This window comes from Hemibagrus wyckioides, linkage group LG04 (genome assembly GCF_019097595.1).
Source record: "Hemibagrus wyckioides isolate EC202008001 linkage group LG04, SWU_Hwy_1.0, whole genome shotgun sequence".
Lineage (NCBI taxonomy): Eukaryota > Metazoa > Chordata > Actinopteri > Siluriformes > Bagridae > Hemibagrus > Hemibagrus wyckioides.
This window is the reverse complement of record NC_080713.1, coordinates 18356199-18381198: the sequence shown is the minus strand read 5'-3', so window position 1 is coordinate 18381198 and position 25000 is coordinate 18356199. Positions and strand designations below refer to the sequence as shown.

Below are 25000 nucleotides of genomic sequence, written 5' to 3'. Positions count from 1 at the left end.
TCTACAATCTAATTTGCGCTGATCCACACATTTCACTGTATTGATCAGTTCCATATCTGGCATATCTGTACAATAAAAATCACTATAGAGTTTGGAGTCTGTGCATATCTAAGCAGAACAGTATTCATAACTATCCACAAATCATATTATGGATAATAATAATAATAATAATAATAATAATAATAATAATAAATAATGCTGAATCCAAGCTTGTAAGTACTTTTGCTGCCTCACAATTCATTAACTTCATTTAACAATTCCTTAATTCAACTTATTTCATGCACAAAGAGTATGTACTCTTTTTGGGAAGAGAAAGTACATACGTTTGAGTATGGTGTAAAAGAGCAAAGTACCGGGAGTACCAAGACTCATCACGTAACCGAATAGTACATAGTTGTCTAGTTATTCACACCTTCCCCATACTCCTCACTGCATTTCTGCTTTTCTTCACTTGCTATTCCTTATATAATTTCTACTAAATAATTTCACTTACCAGTCACCTGATATACACTTTTCCACATTTTATTAACATCTTTCCAAAATGTGCGAAGTAAGCCATCAAAGAACTCCTCCTCCTTCACGCAAGCAGTTGTGGGCAGTATTAGCTAAAAAAAAAAGGGTTCACGAAAGCATGGTTCCAAAATCTACCAGAAATAGTAGATGATCCAGGTATCTTTCGGGATTCTCGTTTAAATATATTACGATGTGGGAACAGAATGATTCTGATCTCGGATACTATTTAGGACGAATAGTAAGCAATCTGGGACGCCGGGTTTCTTTTATTCATTCTGTCAAATGAATAAATAGGCACCAGAATCAAACATGGATGCTTTCTTAATCTAATTCTCTTATTCATTCATTTCCAGTTGAGGTTTATCATTTTATTTCTTTTGTTCTCTGTATGTGTAATACTATTTTATTACATTTTGTAGGTGTGTCAGATGACACTATTTCCTAACAACCTCTTCCTCGTGTCAGAAAGAGTGTGAGTGCTGATCTGTCACCGAGTCTAGCACAGCTAATACATGTTGGTGTCAAAAAATGAAAAGAAGATTATGAGAAAAAATATATGGGATGAATATTGAATGTTGGACACACACACACATACTCACACAGAGCTTCTATGAAATTTATTATCTTTGATTCTGTGTCTGTTGCCTGAATGCATGTTAAGACTTTCAGTGCATCTGATTAAAAAGAACATATAGAACTAGAATTTCGAAAAGAAAGCTGTATTATTACGGGAACAGGAGTCAAACTATTGGACTGCTGAGTATAGAAATCTGTCAGAAGGAAGCAGCATCTCAGCTTCCAGTATTCAGGAATTTCCTTTTCTTTGCTTGACTTGACTCAAATCCTCCCCGATGTTCACTTTGACACATTATGACCACAGTGATTTCCACATATTACAAATCTTTTAATGGAATATTCCTTGAAACATGGCATATTTTCACATATTTGGCTCATATTTTGCTTCACCTGCACAAAAAGTGACAGACAGTTTCAATATGTACATCATTTTTTTTGTTCTTCCTGGTGCTTGAGAAAGACAGAAGGACACGGAGAGGGAGAAAGAGAAGGAGCACATGGAGGGAAGCTGTCAGAGGGGTGCAGGCATCCAAGGGAACACGCTGTTCCTCATTACTGCTGCTTTTCATAAAAGGGACTGGTGACAGCTCTATTCTGCAACACGCAGGGTCAGCGGGGTCACGTCGGGTGGTCCAGGTCACATTCCCACATACCAGTCTGCACTCACACTAATGGAAGGTCACACTCACACTTGTTACCACACTTTCTGATACTTTTTATGTCTATCCTGTTAGGCCAATTAATAACACTAACAAGCCAAGCTTACTTTTACCAGTTGAATCCAGAATAAGGAGCTGTATTAATCTTCCAATCTGCCTATTTAAACAGACAAGGGTAATTACGGTATTCTATGCCAGGAACCCTCTCACTAAATAAACAAATAAATAAATAAAATAGCAGTCACACAACATTTAGTTTTGCTTAGCAGATGATTAAATTGGCTCATGCTCAGACTTTTTGGCCTGAGATGATTGATTATATTTGACCAGCAGCCTCCGCTGCTTGAGTTTTACATTGTTGCTGGTGCTGCTGCCATTGAACCACCGAATCACCTGACCTCTTCCGCCCACACAGTGGACAAAAGAAAGCACCCTGGCCCAAAACTAACAAACGGTGGCTTTTTTTAAACAGTGGCCAAACACACAACATCACACCCACACAATTGCTTAATGAGACTATTGACTGAAGACATTAACCCGAGCAGACAATTTCAACACCGACTCCTATAATAAATCAGGCCTCGGTCTGAGCCGCAGTCTCATGCAGAGGAGCGAGAGAATGAGGTTCAAAGCTTCATGTGCCAAAAGCATTGTACTGAAAAGGATTTTGCCTGAATATCTAAATAACGCAATAATGCTAGTGCTACTAAAATGCAAATAAAATATGCTGAAATATTAAGATATATGACCAAAGCTTGTGCCATGTGTGAATTATGCATCTAGATAAACATAGGAAAGTAAATGTGTAATTGTGTACTTTTATTATAAGCACATTAATTCATAGGTAGACACAGGCTTCTTCAAGGCAATGAATACAAATGAGTGGGGCACCTTTCTTTACTCCCTCCCGAAGAAAACTGAAAAGTGTGTGTGGATATTCCACCAGATTTCTGCTTTTTCCTGGGCATACGCAGACAGCCCAAATATTTACTCTCCCATCTTACGACTGCAAGCTCAACACAGGAGCACATGTGGTAGAGACAGTGAGTGTGTGTCTGTGTGTGTGTGTCTGTGTGTGTGTGTGTGAGAGAGAGAGAGAGAGAGAGAGAGAGAGAGGGGAGGGGGGAATTACATTTTTAATCGGCTGATTTTTCCCTCTGAGCAGGCAAGATGAATACAAGGAGTCTGCCGCCAACACACACGCTCTCACGTAGACACACTCCTTTTTTGTGTCCTTTGGCAAATTCTTCTCTTCCACTCTTGCATGAAGTGAGTGAGAGAGGAAAGGAGAGAAGAGCAGAGGAGAGCAAGGGAGAAAAGTGGAAAGAAGTGAAGAGAAGAGGAGGGGAGGAAAGAGGAAGAGAAGAGAAAACGTCCCCACAGAGTTTTTCTCCCTTCCTGGTGCGAGCGCGGCCCCCGCCGAGTCCCTGTGTAATTTGCAGTGCCTCAGAATTCAGGTATTAATAAAGCCCCCATGGGGAACTGCACACAATATAACCCTACATTTTCAGGCATTATGAAAGGACGCCCCCAGGGGTCTTTGGCTCAAATTTCTGAAATGCAGGCATTGTAAAAAAAAAAAAAAAAAAGTCACCCCAGGGGAGTCTCTCCGCAATAGAAATCTGCTGAATTCAAAGCATTTTCTCAGTCCTGGTGGGAACCATTACTCCCTCTGGAAGCGCTTTTTTTTCCCTCACTTTTTTTTTTTTTAACAAAACATGTGTTGCTGACATGTTGACAGATTGCTCAGTGAAGTGTTTAGGTGCATGCACAAGCCGGGTCTCTGCAGAGACAGAGCCCCGCTCCCTGGCAGAGAGACTCTCAACGCTTCCCAAACTGGTGCCATCCATATTTCATAACAGGGGAGCGCAGGCAGGAAACTAGGGCTGGGTAAGAGAGAAGAGAGAGAAGAGAGAGAGAGAGAGAGAGAGAGACAGAGAGAGAGAGAGAGAGAGAGAGAGAGAGAGAGGAGAAAGAAAAGAGAGAGTCGAGTAAAGAAAAACAACGAGTGACGTAAAATGAGGAAAAGAGTAGTCATCGTGCAAATGGAGAGCGAAAGAAAAGCAGAAGGAGAAAAGGAAAGAGACAGAGACCACGACAGAAAGAGACAGTAAAGTGAGGGAGTGAGAGAGACGGGAGAGAACTTCATCGTGAAAAATGAACCCCGTGATGAAAAATGACTTCCAGTGTGCTCCGAAACAACCCTCCTCTGTCTCCCCCCCTCCCTTTCTATCCCTCTCTCTCTCCCTCCATGCTGTGCCCCCCACCTCCCACCTTCCCCTCGATCTCTCTCTCTCTCTCTCTCTCTCTCTCTCTCCTACAGAGGCAGGGCTCTTTGCTCTCCCTGGAAAACCTGAGTTTACAACCAGCTGTGACTGCATTTGTATCTGTGCCAAGGGCTTAGTGGAGGAATCTTCAGGCCACCCTCCGGCTCCAAGAGAGGAAGAGAAAAAACGAGCAAGGGAGAAAAAGAGAGGGAGAGAGAGAGAGAGAGAGAGAGAGAGAAAGAAAGAAAGAAAGAAAGAAAGAAAGAAAGAAAGAAAGAAAGAAAGAAAGAAAGAAAGAAAGATACGAATGGGAAGACCAACATACGAAGTGGCAGACACATTCAGGGAGCATGCTTAGTCTCATTTCTGCAAATACATGCACTCTCACTCACCTACCCCCCCACCTCCCAACTCCCCAAACGCACACTCACACACACTCACACACACTCACACACACACACACTCTTCAACTCTTGGGTACTGAACACTGACACATAATGCAATAAACACAACACTGCATATAATCACATGATGCATTTCCATGAGCAAGAGCAGAACTAAAACAAACACTTAATAATAAATTCCTTAAAACACAAAACCATGACAATTACAGAACACACACACACACACAGGGTTCCCGGTTTCTTTCTCTGTGATGCTGGATCAAGTTGCAGCTCTTTCACTTCTCCTCATTTCTCCTCCTCCTTCTCTCACCCTTACTCCCTCTCTCTCTCTCTCTCTCTCTAGATGGATGAAGGGAAGAAAAGTGATCTGTGGCTTTAATAAGAGTCGTGGCCTCCCAGGATTCAGCTGCCACTCTGACGACAGGCACGAGCTCTTGGAGCAGTGGGGGGTTGTGGGGTGGATTAGAAGTACAGACAGAAGTGTGATATGAAGGCCAAATCCTGTATAGAAAAGAACGACTGTGTGTGTGTGTGTGTGTTAGAACTGGTCAATTGGCCAATATAATACAAATATCATAAAACTTTTTCATCATACATCTTTTGTGCTCCCAGTAACAAGTTCAGACGCTAAAATCTACTATTGTACCAGATGTTTCATTTTTATTTCTATTATCTCATACACATTTCTAACTTCTAGCTAAAATTGTTCGCATGACAGTCATCGCATCGCAAATATGCACTGTGATAATTCAGCTGAATGCACTTGTTAACCAATTACCTAGCTAAGCCATTTTGCATGTTAGCTTAGCAGAAGGTTTTAGGTTAGCTTTGCAGAATCTTAAGGGAACATTTTAGGTTTAAAGTATGTTTAGTTTAGCAGAATATTATCTAGGAAACTTTGGATCCAGAATTATTGAATTTATTTATTTATTTATTTTCATTGGGGGGGGTGTTCACATAGTTTCTAAACAGCTTTGTTGTACCACGTTTAATTAGCAGAAACATTAGCACAAACATTTCCATAATGCTCTGAACAGTGTGTGAGCAGATGTCGTAGAACAGTGCAGGAACGATATTTCTGGAACGTTGCAGGTCAATCTTCTCATCAACTGCTGAATACTTTAGTGTAGAAACTCTATCACCTGCAGCGAGCTCATGATTAGACAACTATGACATTGTCGAGGTTCAAACTACCAGTGGTGGTGGAATGCTTCCTGTTCTCTCCTTCTCATTGTTTTAGTTTCCTTTTATCAAATCTGATACTACTGTTTTGCTGGCACAATGTTAGCAAGTGTCATGAAAGTGCTTTCAGATATTGTGATATGATATTTTTGTCATATCACTCTCCCTTTGTTTGGTTTGTGTGTGTGTGTGTATGTGTGTTTGAGGAAGCACCCCAGGGAGAATGAACTATGCAGTGACCCAGCCAAGAATACACTCCCCTCTGTTACTTATAGATACCCAAACACACACACACACACACACACACAGCATTCAAACATGAGCAGGCACACAGCTGTACAACCAGAGGGCTTGTGAACAGAAATACTGTGTTGCCATCAGCTTACTAGGATGTAAAATTGTTTAACAAATATGTGTGAAAGTGTGCGCTATGACAAGTGTGGTTCTGACTGGCGGCTCAGCACAGAGGAGAGCTCCAGTTTCTCTTTCTCACTTCTCTCACTCGCTCTCTCTATTTATCTCTGAGAGAGAGAGAGAGAGAGAGAGAGAGAGAGAGAGCGAGCAGGAGAGCTATTCCTGCTGACTGAGCCATCCCTTCACTCTCTCACTCTCTCCCCCTCCCTCTCTAGAGATCTGGCTGTTCCCTTCAGTCTTGTGAAGGCGGGTTAATTAGCACTCGCCTCCTATTTGTATCTGACAGCCGGAGTGCCCGCCTTTCGTCTGACTGACAGCTCTCCCGTTTACACACAACCACCTCTCTCTCTCTTCTCCTCCTCCTCTTTCTGTACACACACACACCTCCCTCTCTCTCTCTCTCTCTCTCCCTTACTTCCTCCCTCAGTCTCGCAACACTTGTGACCTTTATTTCACATGGAGACAAGTGTACACACACACATACACCTTTTTAGTGACAACAGTCAAAGGGGGGGAAAGTTCAAAGGTTGTCTGCTGATAAACCAAAGGACAAGAGAGCAGTCCAGGGGTTAGGCAGATGCTAAAGCCTGACACATTCAAGTAACAAGCAAGATGATTAGAAAGCTAAAATTATCAACCACAGTTTCTTGCAGTAAAACATCATGAAGTGCTTTAAGGAAGACTAAAATACATAACCAACTGCCAACGTGAGCAAAATCCTATTTATTTTGTCGGCCAAGACGAGTACTACTGTCTATCCACACTCAATCTTACACTAGTCAATTCAGTTTTATTTGTATAGCACTTTTAACATTGGACATTGCCAGAAAGGAGCTTTACAAATATGGGCTCCACTATATCCCTCAAGGTGTGCTGTGGTTCTGGCACCAAGACTGTAGCAGCAGATCCTTTAAGTCCTGTAAGTTGCGAGGTGGGGCCTCCATGGTCTCCCCACGTGCATTAATAAGGTGTGGCCGACCATGACCCTGCTGCCAGTTCACCACTGTTCCTTCCTTGGACCACTTTTGATAGATACTGACCACTGCAGACTGGGAACACCCCACAAGAGCTGCAGTTTTGGAGATGCTCTGATCTAGCCATCACAATTTGGCCCTTTGTCAAATTCTTACGCTTGTCCATTTTTCCTTCTTCTAACACATTAACTTTGAGGACAAAATGTTCACTTGCTGCCTAATATATCCCACCCACTAACAGGTCCCATGATGAGGAGATAAGCAGTGTTATTCACTTCACCTCTCACTGCTCATAATGTTATGCCTGATCGGTGTATATTCAAGATTGTACATTTGTACATACATAAATCCTTCCTAGCAAGCCAGAGGTGACTTTGCCGAGGAAAAACTCCCTGAGAAGATATTTGGAAGAAACCTTGAGAGGAACCAGATTCAGACATAAACATAAACATAACCTGCTGTCTCTAATGTTTTGAATTATTACTCAATAGCAGCATTAAACTGAACACAGTCTTTAATATAACAAGCACTTACATGTAACCAGGAAAATCCACACATATCGACATTCACTGTCATGTTTTCAAGTAAACTGCGTTCTTATTCCTGTCATAGCAACTTTAAATGTTTTCCTTTTTCCTTCCCCGACAGACGGATATGTATTAGTTTTTATTGCTACAGCTGATGCATGTCGTCTGATCAGTAGCACTGACAGAATTCAATATACAATGCAGATGAAAGCTTACATGGTGCATCTGGTGTGAATCTGAGATAACCTTTAGCTAGCTTTTATTTTTTCACAATTACATATTTCACACCCTGCCAATTGCTGTGTCTACTGAGAGTGTGAAACATGAGATTCAGGAAGCAGGTCAGTGTACTTTGTTAGACATGTTAGCATGTGTCTGCTAAAACAAAAATTAAATCTAGATAAAGTGTTGCAGTGGGACAGGGAGGACAAACAAATTCGCTCATAGATTTGCTGTCAATGGAGAAAAATGGTGATAATTAGTGAGCACTGACTCATCATTGCTTTTTTTTTTACACTCCAACATTGCATTATAGGTTTTCTGAGAGTTGGTCGATTATTAGTGGTTATAATGTCGATGCTGAGAGGATGCGAGAGGATTGGTTAAAAAGCAAACACCAGGCGTGAAATGTGAAGTCTTAGCAAATATTGATGCTACATTCAATAGAAGTAAACGTTTGAAGTGATGTTTTAAAGTTTTTATTTTCAACTATTAATATGTAAATACTATTTAACAATATTTGTAAGAAATCTGTGAAAACTAATACACAAAATGTCTTGAATGATTGAATAATTGAAGTGTCATTTTGTACGTTCATTTTGGGAGTACAAGCATGTGCTCTAGATCCACTGCTAGTCAAATTTTAAAAATTGCACATAAAGAAACGCTCTATAAGAAATTGGTAGTGACTTAAGAAATGTTTGTCACGTTTAATTTTATTCAGATGCCACTCAAAAGCTCCAGAATCTGTGCTTTGATTCAGAGGTTCAGGTTACTACCTGTCTGGAGCTTCACAAATTCTCTCAGTGTTTCTTACAAGTTCTTTTGTTTCCTCCAACCTTCCGATGCTATATTACCCATAAGTGTGAAAGTGTGTGTGTGTGTGTGTGTGTGTGTATGCGCACTGTTGCCCTTTGATGGACTGAAATCCCATCAAAATAGTATTTGCGCCTCACACCCAGTGTTCTCTGGATAGTTCAGGATCTAAAATGAGCTCTAATCAAAATAAATTGTTAATTGAAGATAAATGAGACCCATTAGAATATGAATCTTTAAGCTTGTTTAATTTCCTTCTTAAACACTAAAAAAAACATTCAAAAACATTTGGCTGGTAGTTGTAATACAAACACATACACAGTACACTAAAAGGAATTACACGGTTAGTCTGACTGCTGAGATGCTGGAAGGCTGTAAGCAAAGCTGCTTATGGCATAACCTTGGACCTTCTCTCCTCCACACCCCGGGGGTTAACAGGGCCTGAGTTCCTGCCCTGGGCAGCCTGCAGGGTGGGGGCAGGGGGCAGATGGGGAGAGGGGTCAGCTGCACATGGCCACAGAGGAATAGAGAGATGCTGAGAGGGGGAGATAGGGAGAGAGTGGGCGGTTAACAGCCGGAGCCCAACCGTGGCCAGTCTTGGGGCACTGGAGCGGAGCAGCGAATGTTCTCCATTTGATCTGAGCTTTTTTTCCAAGCACTCCTTGGGGAACCAGTGCTCCAGATTCCTCCTCCTGTAGAGATTCCCCCCAGACTCGGCCCACACTGCACGCACACCCAATCGTGTGCATGTGTTACACCCACCCACACGATGATATATCGCACAAATATACACTCACAGACATCGTAATAAGTATGTACAAGAAGACACTAAATTCCATCAGATGTAAACACACAGATAGCAATGAGGCAAACAGAATCCCATTCGTTACACGCTATCAAATTTAACATTCAGCCCATGCATCTAGTAAATTTCTCTCTCTCTCTCTCAGCACAAATGGTGGAGAGCAGTAACTGAGCACTAGACAGGGTTAAAGCTGTGGGAGCCCAAATGGTCATAAAATACTGTCACACATTAAAGCAGGAATGGAAGAAGAAAAAAAAATATATATATGACAGAGAAAGAAGACATGAGAGAAACAGATCACGTATCACACACATTATGGGATTTCAGGCTATAATCCTATAGCTTGTGTAATATTGTTAGGAATTGTATTTCATTTTCTGTGCATGTTTGCTTTTGGAGAATATCACCACACTGACTGCCAAGTGATCACAATAATAATTCTAAAGCAAAAGGGAGTTTATGTTGGTGCTGTGTTATTGGCCAGGCTCACCATAGTGCCAAGGGAGCCAAAACCATGACCCTTCTCATAAAATATGACAAAAATGGCCTCCAATCTTATCCGCACAAACACTCACTCACAAAATGGCGTGTTTGTCCCCTATCTGATGCGGTTGTGGTTCAGTGTGTGGCTCTCCCTCACTAGGCAGCCTCCCTGTGGTATGCAGAGAACGTAAAAGGATTCGCCAGTGAGTGTTTTTTTAATTTACCGCTCTTTTCAATAATAATAATAATAATAAAACCTGAATCTTATGTGTGTGTGTATTTATGTGTGTGTGTGCATGTGTATCTGTTTGGGAAGAGGAGAGGGGGGAGAACGACGCAGGCAGAGATGTGATCCCCTAGCCACTGCTCTGGATTATTCCGCAATCTCCAGCACTCCCCCCCATGGGAAGCTCTGTTTTATCATTTCATTTTGTTTCTCTCCTTCTTTTTCCCCCCTCTGCTAAGCAACACGTAGCTTGCTGACGGCTGGGGAGCAGGCGGCGTGTCTCATATTCAGGGCCTTGATTTCATTACGCCACCGCCAGACAGGCAAACGGGGTGGGGAAGAGAGGAGGCCTGTGTCACGCCATATTATTTCCCACCAGAAACACATTCCCGCTATTCGGCGGCTTCACCAGGGCCGCTGACGCTCCGCACGACTGCTTTCACGTCATGTCCATGACTAAATGGCTTTTCAATCAAAGCCTGATTGAATGTTTTATATAAAGGGGAGAAAATTCTTTTTTAAAAAATCTTGCTGTTAGGCCATCAAATTGCACTCGTTTCTCTCTCTTTCTCTCTTTCTGTCTCTCTCACTCTTATACCCCCTCCATGCATGCTTTCTCCTCGTTAAGGAGAGGCCCTTGATTAATCTGCGAGGAAGCAGATGCCCCTGCAGGGCCGCTTTCAGCGTTTCATTAATTACCGCGATTGTAATAACGGGCATTGTGTTTGTGTACAGCGTGTTAGCTTTAAAACACCACTCTCCTATGGGACACCACTGACTCCAGAGCAGCCGAGAGCAGCCACTCCACACATGCACATGACACACCACACACACACACACACACACACCTCTCCAGTGGAGAAGCCACTGCGAACTATTACACTGACATGTTGACACAAATGGTGGAGAGAGATAAGAGTCAGGCTGGAATAGGAGACGCAGTCTGACTGAGACAGCAGGCTTGAGCGCAGACACACACACCGTCTACATTCACTGACTGTAATGGCTTAAGATGAACATGGCAGCCCCTGTAGTGAGAGTGTGTTGAGAGAGGCATGCTCTCGTAACAGTTCCTGTAACACACACTCAGTCGGACAGACTGACTGACGACGAATGGTTTTGTGCTGTAGCTTGTAAAATGTAAATCTTATTTATTTATTTATTTATTTATTTATTTATTCATTCATTCATTCATTCATTCATTCATTCATTTAATAAGTACAATCCAGCTATTTATATAATTGGCAAAGATAATTCTTTATTATAGTCATTAGGACTTCCTGAATCTGAACCCAAACCCTCTGTATTAGCATGTAGATTTGAGACAATTTTATCACATTAATAGCACCTAAACTAGTAATTGCTAATTGCAGCAACTGTGATTAAAGTTGACCTTATTTTTCTTGGTTTTAAATTATTAACATACCTTGTACGGAAACACACTTTTTTCAATTCCTATCACTAATCAATTAGGCTCTCAAGTACAATTAAATAATTATAGCTGTTTCTCAGTAGTTGATCTCAATAATCTTGTCACAAACCCCACGTCAGTAAACAACGTCTCTATAACAAATTTAACAGGCTACATTTTTCAGACCTTTTGTTTTTTTGTTGTGAGTTTAGATATCAGAAATAATACTGGAATGCCACAGGGGAGCTGAGGAGATGTGTGTGTACCTGCGGGACAGTGGTTAGTGCGGTGCTCCGTCAGGTCAGCCAGGCACTCGAAGTCCTGTTGGCAGTTATCACAGGTGAAGATGGACTCGTCGTCCAGATCCTCCTCTCCCGCTCGCTCGTCGTGGCTGGTCACGCTGTGCTCGCCATCTTCACCGCCGGCCCGCTCTTTTCCGTCAGAGTCTCGCTCGGGCACGGCTGCATCTGCACCTATACTCGCAAATACAGAGCAGAAAGACAGAACACAGCTGCATTAGCACCACCACAAGTTTTGGGCTCTGGATAATCTGACACTAACAGAAACCAAACAGAATGCAGTGTTCTAGCTGATTTTCCACCATCTTCAGAGACAACTGGAATGGTGACAACACTAGGAATGAAATCTCTCATGGAAAAAAGAATACTTGGATTTTTGGATTAAAAAGGCTTGCTGACTTAAGGTTTTTCAGTTTTCAATAACAAGAGCCACACTGAGCTGAAATTAAAAGGGTTTTGCTTTCAGCCAGTTGTTAAAGCAAATCTAACACACCCCACATGATCGCTAAAACTGAATGAAATAGTTTGTCAGTCTGTCTGTTCGTGCATGAAGGATTTTTAGGAAATTAAATGTTTGTCAATTGCAAATGTTTTACGATGTATTTGTCATGCTGCATTAGTGTTTATGGTGTGCCACAGTATGCATAACCATACATCCATCTCCCCAAATAACCGTAATCCGGGTTGATAAAAATCTCCAAGTGTGTGAGCAGGTATGTCCTACTGAAACCTTTGCCAATAAGTGTTACAGCAAGAAAAACAAACCAAAAAAAAGAATCTGAAAAGAAACAGGCACACTTGCTCTTAATGCCAATATCCACCATGCCAACATCACTTTACTTGGTTGACGACAAATGAAGAAAAGTATTTCCGTCTGTTTTTGATGCATTATTAAGAAACAAAATGTTTCGTGTAGGTTGAGAAATGAAAAAGGACAGCACTATACTAGACTAGTTTTGTGTTTTATGCTTCATTCCATCCTGCATTAGTGTTTGTATAGCGCTACAGTAACACTAATGAATGGCACATCATGCTACGGCTGCGTCATATGATGATAAAATATCATAATTTTGATATCCTGTTATGATACAATATATCACATTATACTTTTATAATTTAGGATATATTTTTTTTAATAGCAAACTCTTTTCTTGAGGCAGGTTTGATTTGACGTTTAACAGATTTTAGCTTCACAGAATACTTTTTTTTTAACCTGTTGTATTTTTGAACACAATAAATATCAGCATTATTCAACAAATGCTTAAGAATAACTCTCCTGTCCTGCTGCCAGTTTGTTAGCAAACCTACACATCATGATGTATTAAACATACTGCAGGAATGTCTTGTAACATCATGATGTATTTTTTGTCACAGTGCCCACAAGTACATCATGGTATAACGTCACATGTTGGCATTGTGGCAGCAGCGAATACTGCAGACTCGACTCAGGCCTGTGTGACTCAAACTTGCTCACAGCTCCGATATCCACCAGCCCAATCCTCCTTCTGCCATTGTGGCTCTATTTTCACACCTTATTATCACATTAAACGCTGCGCTCTGAAAGGACTGCACCGGAGACCATGAAGACAGCAGCAAAACAAAAAGAAAAAGAATAGAGAGATGTAAAGAAGTGGAGAAAAGGGGAAACGGGTATAGAGACATGATAAAATGAGTGAAGGAAGGTGGGCTAAAATAAGTAAAGGGCAGAGAGAGAGAGAGAGAGAGAGAGAGAGAGAGAGCACTAAAGAATAACATGAGAAATAAAGTGAGCGAACATGAGGGTAGAGGGAAAAGAAGAGCAGAGGGAGGGAGGAATGGAGAAAGGGAGGAGGGCAGCTCTCTGGCTCCCCTGGGCTTAACATCCTGTCTAATCATCCTGGACTTGTGCAATCAGAGGAAAAGCAGGAGGTGGCCATTCCTGCTCTTTGCCACACTGTGATCAGCAGCTCTAATTTGCCCGGGCACTGCTCTACACTACGGCGCTAATCGCTAATGGAGCCTGGAGTTCGGGACCAGACCCAGTGGCTCACTTTGGGCTCCAGCCCAGATTGGACTGCTTTTGCTAGAGAAAGGAGGGGAGTGAGAGGTGGGATGGGGGTCTGGAGAGGTGTTATGAGTGAGGAGAGTATTGAGGTGCTCTAGTTTCTCTCTTTCCATCCATCCGATGGGGGTGAAGGTAGTGTTTGGATGTTTGGTGTGTGTGTGTGTGTGTTCAGGGTGGGGGTATGTGGAATGGCCATCTGTCCAGTCGTGAGAATGCCGTCTGGACAGGGAGGAGAGAGGCCCCTAACTGACACTACACTGATAGTGGTCCTGGGCTGCTGTTTTATACTCTATACCCAAACACACACACACACAAGGTGCATTAACTGTACTATTTCATCCATGACAGGTTCTAATCTCTAAGAAAATGGATTGTAATTCATTCGCACTCCATCCCTCTCCTTGTTCAATCACACACACACACACACACACACACACCATCGTTCCCCCAGGTACCCTGATGCCAGAGGTATGGGCACTGCCAACCGAGGCACATGCCAGCACAACCTGCTACCATGGCAACAAGGGAGGAGCCAGATGGGACCTTGCTCTGGCCCTCTTTACCTCTCCTCCTCTCCTCCCTCCATCTTTTTCGTTCGAAATGAGCCTGGCTCGTACGACTTCCACACCGCAGGACAGCAGGCGGGATATAAAAGCTCCTGGCACATCGCTCTGAACCATACACACCTCCAGTAAATGCTACACTTGCTTACTTGCTTTCTATTCTCTTGTCTTCTATTCTCCGGTTTACCTCCATTTTCCTGCCTGCCGTCATCCCCCCGTCCTCTCCAGTAAGCATTCCTCCTCTCCGGAGGGGGAGGTGGTCTCATGAGGGGGTCTCCACAACACACTCCATTTAGACTGCCATTACAGCTTTCTCTCTCTCTCTCTCCCTCTCTTTTTCTATCTGTCTCTATCTGTCTCTCCCTGTGTGCACTGGATTGATATACATGTGTCGTGCACCCCAGCTGCACACTCGCTAGCTCCAGCCGCGGCCTTGATATGAACATACACACGAACACACACACACACAATCTTGTCCCTCAGTCAGTAGGAGGGAGAGAAAGCTGCTGAAATGATATCTGTGTGAATCTCTGTGAAGGACTAGATAGAGAACCAGGTGAAGGTACAATGTATTGTGTAAATTTAAACAAGGAAATACAAGTCTATGTATCCACTGTATAGCATGTGATTGTATTAAACATAGTTTAGCTGGATTTTTTAAAGATGCAGGTTTTCAGATATAAGTGAGTGGTGGCACAGGAGAGCCAGATGAATTCATGGCTCAGCGAGTACAGAGGCATATCAATGGTTATGACACTGGACTTCTGGTCAGATGTTGTGAATTCACATCCAAGAACCATCAAGCTGCCATTGCTGGACCCTTGAGCAAGACCCTTAATCTTCATATATAAATAAAATAAGTCGCTACGGATAAGAGCGTCTACCAAATAGAAATACATGAGGAGACAAATGATTTCTAGAGCGCCATTCAGACAAACAAAATGTCTTTATGTCTGCTGATATGTTCTTGGAGCCTTCTCATAGACAGATCATGTTATCCACCTACATGCATGCGTGCACACACAGTCTACCGCAAACAGTTAAAAGTCAATATTTATGGGGGAAAGTTCTCCATATTCATTTATATTTTATACAAATATGATTAAGTTAATTTAGAGTATTAAAGTTTACACTTCTGACCGAGGTTGCTATTTTTCTTCAGTAGAGTTACACATGATGGGGTTTAAAGGGGAAACAATTTAAAAATAGCTTTGTTTTCCCTTAATCACTTTACAATAAGACATTTGTTTTAATATCTCTTTAAGAGAGGTGATGCAAAAAGATATTTTCCATGGCTAAGGACACTGTTTTATAGTAGCCGAACATACCTTTTTAAAATTGAAAAAGTTAGTGTGGACTAACATCCATGTAATGTACTGTAAGAATTGTACGTAAATGAGATATGGCAAGCTATATCCCACATACGCATCTCTTACACAATCTTTTATCTGCTGATTTTTATTTTTATGTTTTAACACCATTCTGTTGTGTCTTTTGCCTGTGTCTTATATCATCTACTTCCTCTTGTCTGCTGCTGTAACACTGAAATTTCCCACCTGGGCTTAATACAAATCATAAAATCATATCATATCTTATCTTGTCTTGTGTTATCTTGCTTAATGCTTATTTAACAGTGTTTAAAGTGGGAAGAAGTTGTATGGGTGGTGGGCTCTAACTGATTGCTTCTTTCCATCACATGGAAGCCGAGGACGGACTCACACAGACTCACACACTCCACATACAGGATTTGGAATAAACACAGTCAGGGTGTATGTGAGAGCTTGCATGGAGCAGCGTGCTTGGCTTAGCAGATATGTTTCAGTGTGCCACACTGCTGAACCATTGATTGACACTATCATTTATCAAAAGTGGTGTTGAAAGTCGCTCCCGTTAGCATGTCCGCTAAATGACCTTGACATTACACGGCGAGGTGCAGCGCGAACAGAAAGAACAATGGCACACACGTTTCACGCTCATACCTCCACACTTCTGTGTCTGTGTGTTTTAATCAGTAATTTACAGTGGGGTGTGTGCTGCTGGCCATCCCGAGCGGGAGAGGTGTGTTAATGAGAGTGTGGGGGTCCCATAGGAGCCCTTCTACCCCACCACAGATCACCTCATGGTTCCCTCAGCCAGCTGGAGCCCCTGGCCCTCTCTCTGCAGTGGGCCATTATCTCTGAGTCACAGCCCGTCCCAGCGCCAAGAGCCTTCACACACACACACACACACACACACACATATGTATTTGCACTGGTTTAAACAAATGCTAAAAGCTGTAAATATTGAATATTTGATTTATTAAAATGATAATATTTCATTCTATAATTTGAGAGGTGTGTGTGTAAACATTTAGCTAGGGGTGTAACGTAACGAACTATGTGTACTCTAGTCAGAGTTATTATTACCTGCTACCCTGCAATAGCATTTTTTAATTATAATGAAATTATAGTAACTTTATTTTCTAATCTATTTTAATCTTTAAAATATTCTACTATGTGACATCTGTTTTGGATCTCTGTGAGAGATCGGGGGAAAAAAACAGTGGATTTAACACCATAAGTCAATTAAAAGAAAGTGTGCGTAAATTTTAAATAAGGCCATTTCAAGGTGCAATACATTTTAAGAGCCGAATTTTAGATTTTCAGCAGCAATGTCTGAGACAGTGAAGACAGGTGAGGAGACAGATCCCTGGCCCAACTAATCAGATAGATTGCATTTTAAATGCTTAAAAGGAAACAGCATGATAATGATCTGCAAAAGCTGATAAGCCAAAACCTGTGAAGGTATAGATTAAATGCCTAAGTTAGCTAGCCATATAGTGTTACCTTTCTTTATACATCGTTTCTAATCAAGTATATACAAGTGAATTATGACTAAAGGAGCTGTATTTTTGTGTTTCTATAGCAAATTTCAGACCATGTTTAATTTATGATGGTTTATGTATTTAGGGATGGTGTTATATATATTTTTTTCTATACAATACACAATACTTATCCAACATGTAGGCAGCTTCTGTTGTAAAACAATTTACAGCATGTGTTTATGTGAACAATTTGTGTCTTGTCAATAAAATTTGCCAATGAATCGGACCACAAAATGCCCAATTTGATCCAATACTGATCCACTCTTTCAACAGCAGATCAGAGCAGTCCTCATAATTGTCGGTTATAAACAGGAAACCCATTTAATCTGCCATTTTATCTGGAGTTCTCCACATAATCTAAACCAAATGAATGCCAGAGCTTCCACGCGACTAGACCTCATTGAGCAGTTCACCTCAAATGACTGCATTACACTTGAACACATATAACTGCATATAACTGTATCTACAGCTACAGCTGCTCCATGGACATCTCAACCTCAGGATACATAAAGACGCACTCCGAACACTCTCGAACTAGACAAATACAGCTATAGCCATTCTGAACAGAGGGCAGATTCATTATGCGTAATATATTAACACAGTGTACAAGATTTATGTGAAGCTAAAGAGCCAAAGCCAATGCTAATATGAGGCATCTGTTCCAAAACAGATGGACTAGAGTGTATTGTATTAAACAAATATTGGGTTGTTTTGGGAAATTCTGGCTTTCTTCTTAAATTTATGCATAGTAGGTCAGAGGTACATACATGAAATAGCACAGTAGATTACTGTTATTATTAATGGTACAATTAAGGGGATCCATTATGTCACATTTATTCTATATTGAATGTTTTTTAGAGTTATTTTAGTGCTGTTCTGACAATATTAATAAACTTATATATAATTTATAAAATATTATAGATCTGTCTCACATAAAGTCATGTTATTATGTATCTGTTTCAGATATCACTGTTACCCCACATGTGCACGTGCACACACACACACACACACACACACACATGCACACACACACACACGCACGCATCCACCACCACCACCACCTCTCTTTTGCTCTCACTCTCTCTTAGGGAAGACAAACAGCCATGTTTGTGTGGGGTAATTAGATGAGGAGAAGTGAATTAGTAGAATCCACAGAGCAGTCGTGTAGCTGAGCACAGCCCCGCCTTGCAGGGACCTGCTAATTACCCCTCGTTAGGTTGATATGTCCCCCCCCCCTTTTTTTTACGGTGCAGCGCTGCCATCGTAGTGAGAGAGAAAAAATAATTAGCGTCGGAACGACGCTGGGCTTTACGGACTCTGAGAGGCATCCTCAACACTGAGGGGAGGAACGACGAAAAGAAATCCCCAAAAATGATAATGTGAAGAGCATGACTAAACATCGGTGGTGGAGAAGTGTACAAACACACAGCACATACCCCACTGTGAGAAACAAGCATTCTATGACATGAAAGGGGAAACGTTCACGTAGTTAGAATGCTCCTATCTCACTTTTCCTCTTGCAAACTAATCCTGGTGTCAGAGCAGTGTACAGCGGCCGAGCAGTGCAACATCATTGCAGCAACTAAGAAGCATGTGTTTCTACCTTGTGCATGATTCCAGATATTCAGTGGTGGCATCCAAGATCTATGTCAACATATCACAAATTCATGGCATAAAATACATCAGTGGATGTCTAACCATATCTAAAAGTTGAGTAGCTGGAGAAATCCCCTGAAATGCCAGAAGAACACATTCCACATACACATAGTGGAGGTGAGACCCAAACCCACCAAACCCCAGAGGTGCAAGGCAAACATGGTTACCACTAAGCCACCATATTATTGAAGCACAAGGTTAGAGTTGATCTGGCTGTGAATGTGTGTGTACTAATACATCATTATTTCTATAGTAAGATCAAATTCACAAGGATGTGTTTGCTGAATCCTCAATCATGAAATTACTGATATGGTGGAATTTTTTTTATTTTTCTGAGACAGAGTCTTCAGTGAGTTTTATAACAGGCACAGCAGTACCTTTAAGTGTTCTTACACTTCCAAGGAGGCTTTTTAATAAACTGACAAGCTTCAGATCAACTTTAAGAGAAAAAAAAAGTGAGGCCGGTGAGGGAACTATGGTAAATAATAAGAAAAACTCATTTGTTTCGCAGATAATCTACAACATTACAAAAAAATTTAGCATTAAAAAATACACTTTAGAACTTGCTGTGGTGGCAAAGTAATTAACTTTGGGGTTCATTACATTACCCAATAATTGATCATTTTCCTATAACAGCATGACCTGTTGTATTTTATTCCTTCTGTAAAGCATTGTGAAAGAGGGAAATCCCTGAATGAGATCGGACAGAGCCAGAAGAAAGACAGAGGGAAAAAAAGTATAGGTGTTTTATGTACAGTATCTAAAATGCATTTGAGTGATTCACCCACAGGGATACATTCACTGAGACACCCACTCATACACATCCTCTCTGTGTACACAACACCTATATGCAGCACTCTGAACAGAAGAGCCATCAATGTGCTGTTCTACACAGGAAAAAAAATATCAGCTCCAACTTCAACAAGACCTCTGCTCTTTTTTCTCTTACAAAAACATCTACACTACAAGGCTGCCTTTCAACTCCACCTTACACACACACACACACACACAGTCACAAGCCAAGTGAGAAATGGATCAGCTGGGGTAAAAGTGTGTTAGCACACCACAGACACACAGAATTCCTCTCTTCCTCGAGGACATGAGTCAGATGTATGCAGCTCTCTGTGCTCGATTAGGGATGTCTGATCTCATCACTTAACTACAGCCCAGCTGTCTGAATCCATTACCTGTTTCTTTTGCCTACTGACAAAGCTGGACAATAGTCTTTAACTCACTTACATCCCTTTCAGATGTAAGGAATGTACACTGGATCTGTGTATTAGAGTTGGGGTCATATGAAGATGTTATACAGGTGAGGGGTGATACTGTGGGATTGTGGGTTTTATACATCCTATTAAAACACAGTTTCCACAAGCCTAACTGAATGTAAAAGTATCATTTTGTACCAACCATATATATTAATTGATTATACAAAATGATTATTTAATTTAAAGTGTCATATTTATGGGTTTAATATGACCCTTGAATGACTTGAAACAGACAGTCAGACAGAGTCAGTCTGTGGTGCTAGATTTAATACTAGTCTACTGAAAAAATCAACTTGGGCCTAGACCTGACTAGTGCTCCTCCACTGCTGCCTGCTTACCAAAGCCTATCCTAGCCAGGATGCTCTTACAAAAGAGATTTTTAATCTCAATGGGCTGGTTAAATAAAGATTAAGTAAAAAACTGGACTTTATTCATAAGCCACAGCATCCATCTGCATTCATATATTATTTTTTCATAGTTACTGTATTTTTTCCCATTTCCTACTTGTACAGATGCGGACAGTCGAAAAAAGCATTTCTCTACATCACCCAGATTGTCTTGACTGGTAAAAGACCTGGTCTTGTTTTCCAGTCTTGACACCAATGTTGGAAAATAAGCCATATATAAATCAGGCACTAGCACTCAGATTACTTATCCCTAAAAAGTCCTGATTATCCCTTTAAGCTCAGATTGGAATTTACACACTAGGGAGAGATGGGACAGGGCCCCTGATGGCCCAGCGCTTGAGCAGGTGCAGGCAGACTGTGTGTTTGAGTGTGTGTGCGTGTGTGTGTACGTGATGTCTCTGGGGAGCACAGGCCCTAACACAGTAAACATAGGGACCTATTTAAAGCAGGCCTCACTGTGGATCTACTGGCCTGTGCTTGCTATGTTTCCACAATACAACGCAGCCCTCTGGGGACCCCCACCATCCTCCTCCAGCGCCACCTCCCCGAAAATACAGTGTACCAGCCTGTCCCCCTTGAGGGTCCGGCACCCAGTGCCCTCACACCCACAGGGACGAAGCGAAGAAAGGAGGGATGATGAAAGAGAGCGTCATGGAAGGAAGGGAATTAGAAATCACACGTGCACATCCACAACACGAATGGGATGACAGCTGCTCCCGGACGCTGTCACCTGTTTCGGGCCAAGGCTTTATGAGACACACAAGACGGGCGTATACACACACACACACACACACACACACACACATACACACACACGCAGAGACAGACAAGCACTGATACGTACATACAGACGCACACCAGACACACACCTCCCCTTCACACTTTAGAACTGTTTTCCTGTGGCTGCCTTGGGGAAATTAAAAATATATTATGGACCTCCAGAGGTTCATGCAAGGAGATGGAGAGAAAAAAAGGGAGATAAATGAGAGAAAGAGAGAAAGAGAGAGAGAGTGAGGGAAGGAAATGGAGTTCTTGGCTGTGTCCTCTTTTCTAAACTGCCCACTGCATCACCAGGGGCAGATGGGCATTACTGAATCGGTAGTGGAGCAGTGAGAGGGGTCATCATTTCTCCTCTCCTTCTTCTCCGCTCTCCTCCCTCAATTCGGAGGAATAAAAACAGAGCTCAGCTTCCCCAGATGCTGCCTGGCTCAGGCTCAGCACACACTCCAGAGAGACTCTGCGCGTGTATGGCCACAAGACTGACTGATATCTCATTTATACATTCACTCCTTCAAATCACACATGCACACACATGCGCACACGCACACACATGCACACACAAGCAAGCATGGACGCACACACTCACACACACCCTTTGGGATACAACCTTTCCCCATTATATTATGTGCTGGATTTGACAGTATGAGCCATTAAGGGGTTCATAAATAGTCCTGGCTCTGCACCCCCTACTGTCAAATAAAACTCCACCAGCACAGCGCCCATATAAGTGCAATACACAGGTGAAGCAAAGCTCACAATGTGTCTGAGGTTACAATGTCTCGCCCAGTTAGAAGGAGGCCGGCAAAACCCAGGGCTGATGTGTCAGAAGTTCTGTAGGCCGGCCAATCACAACGAGAGGAAGTGAATAAAATAATTCAATTCAGATCCATTACAGCCCCTACTGGCCTGCACATGGGGATATGAGCAGCTTTTTTCCACCATGAATCATAGTCAGGGACACGTACAGGCTCGGATAGGGTTCATGTCTATGTGAGGGTTTTCTCCTTAAAGATTTGTGACTCATTCAGTTTGTTTTACCAATTAAAATTTCTCAAACTACAATCTCCAGGACACATGCCTATGTGTGTGCTTGTGAGCATGTTCAAAAAACACTTCATTAGCACTTCGTCACTAAGCAAGAAAAATGCAATGTTTAAGTTCACAGCTCTGATTGCACTATTAAAATCAATTCCCTCTACTTAGAAAAAAAAAGACAAAGTTACATCTTTCCACATTCTGCGTCTCTGTCTGTTCAAACTCTCCCTTCTTCTCTCGGATTCCACCCCCAACCCTCCTGCTGTCTCTGTCTCTCCCTCGATCTGAGTCTCCAGTGTGAGACCTGGCTCACATTCTGCTTTTTCTCCTTCCCTTCTCTTCCCCTCTGGGTTTGGGAGGGACGCTTGTTTTTCTGTCTCAGGGAGCACGGAATGGAGAGAGAAAGAGAGATAGATAGAGAGATGGAGGGTTGAGGTGGAGGGGCGCATCTCCGGTCCTCTCCACCAGCGGGAAAAGGCCTCACTCAGGTCCTCTGGGGCATGCAGGCAGGGGGGTGGGAGGAAAGGGTCCTGCTCTCTTTCCTACAGACCCCCCCCCCCAACGCCACTGCTCTCTCTAAACTCAACACACATTTTCCAAGAGAGCAGGGTAACTGAATTTAATACCAGGAAAAGCCTGCCAGTGTCCTTGTCGACATCATCTCCCAGGGAATAAAGGGAAGGAAAACTTTTTTTTTTGTTTTTTCCCCATCTTTTTAAATAAGAAATGGCGAGCAGCCCCCTAGAGCCCCGGCACAGCAGCACAAACAAACACAACAAACACAGGAGAGCAGGAACGCAAGTGGGGCAAAGGAAGGAGAGACGGCAAGAGAGAATAAGGGAAAAGAAACGAGAGAGAAACTTGAGGAGAAATGTGCATAGAATAGAGGACTTGCCTTCCGCATACAGTGAGAAAAAGGGTGATAAATCCCCCCAAACAGCGAGTTTCAGGAGAACAGGGACAAAAACAAGGGAGCGATGGAAGACTAAGAGGAAGATAGGAACAGCAAAGGGGGGGCGGTTTGGTTAGTGAGAGCTCAGGGACTCCCCTTCCTGCTGGATCTCACACACGCAGCGCTTTGTAGCCACACAGGACCGCAGTCAGCACCCCTCCCAACACCCCCCCACACTCCCCCAGGGCCGCTTAGGAGAGGCCCACGTCATCCTGTCACCCCCCTTGGGCCCGCTCTTTCCTACTCCATTCTCCCTGCTGAGCTCACCAGCCCTTCCTAACTCACACACACACAGCCACATATGCTATCACCCTATCTCCCAAATTCAGAAACACTCCTACAAGCACACACACACACACGCTTTCTCTCCAGCTGGCTGGTGGTTTCAAATGCAGTCTTCCAACACAAAGAGTTCAACTTTAGAGAGATCGCTTGCACGTAGACCAGTTTGATGTGGGGTACGGCATCAATGCTGCATGAGCTAACCTTGTAATCATGATGCAATCGCAGCATAGACTCTTTCACCGACCACGCTCAGGAGTCAAGAGTGATTCGAGCTGTAAAAGGAAATGCAAGAAAAGGCAAGTAAGAGTGCATCTAAAAATGACAGATCATTAGGATAACTTTCTTGGACTGGACAAAGTGCTGGAACGTTCCATTAGCCAGTACCGGTTGTGTAGGTTTTGGTACCTACTCAAGATTGGGAGTTTATGGTACTCAGGAGCAGGGCTAAACACACAGATCATTAATGATTAGTTACATATGCTGTACCAGAAGGTGTAACACCACATACACCAGGCCTTCTCAACCTTCTATGACCCAATTTTAAAGGCCTAAAATTCTTCTGAGATTTTCAGTTCTATGTTAGCATGGCAGCTTCACAAATTTTGGGTCTAAAACAAAGCCAGAGCACATTGTACTTCAGCAGGGTACACAGTGTCGATGTTGCTCATGTTCTGCCATAAAATTCAAAATACATAAAAACCATAAATATGCAAAAATCTACTTGTTTAATTTTGAGTAACCAGTATATTTATTGACAGAGTTTGAAGCAAAGCCACCTTAATTACCAAGACAATATAGTCTGGTGTAAAAAGACCTCCAAAGTGCTAAAAATAATAATGCTAATAATAATCTGAGTTTCAATTATCATTAAATATTCCATAAATCAAGTTTACATGCAGCTAATTAGCTGATCAGACACAGATACCAGTCCCTCCCTTGCAGCTAAAAATTCTTGCAGCTTTTTTCTAAATTTGTGAGACAATATAAAGAGATTTTTTTCCCCCAGAAAACTACTCGAATTGTCAAAGTTGCAAACACAGGATTTTTCTTTTAAACTACTACCACGGAAGACAGATATGTAATTTTATACTTTCTGTGATAGCTGTACTCATGTTCAACACACATAAATGGTAAAAGGTTTTTGTCTGAAAGCATGTTGAGATGATATCACACAATGTGTCTTGGCCAAATCTGAGGAAAATCCACTGTAATTATGAAATTACAAGCTCCTCTGAATATCACGGAGATCACTTGATTTGCGTTCATTTTTGCGAACGCAAAAAAATCCTGGAGGGACTGAGAAACAATATTAAATTTTCAGAAAAGAAGTCACTTTAAGTGTAATCACTGTGACAGTTTCAGTCATCTCTCA

At 42.1% G+C, this 25000-nt stretch overlaps 1 protein-coding gene across 5 annotated transcripts in view; it reads right to left on the bottom strand.

Moving 5' to 3' along the window:
- The window catches only part of znf423 (zinc finger protein 423), a 144418-nt gene that overhangs the window by 89329 nt on the left and 30089 nt on the right, over positions 1 to 25000 (bottom strand). For all 5 annotated transcript variants that reach the window (XM_058387558.1, XM_058387559.1, XM_058387562.1 and 2 more), the window contains one exon: positions 11743 to 11949. In XM_058387558.1, coding sequence (XP_058243541.1) covers positions 11743 to 11949 — 207 coding nt within the window. The remainder of the gene's footprint in view (positions 1 to 11742; positions 11950 to 25000) is intronic.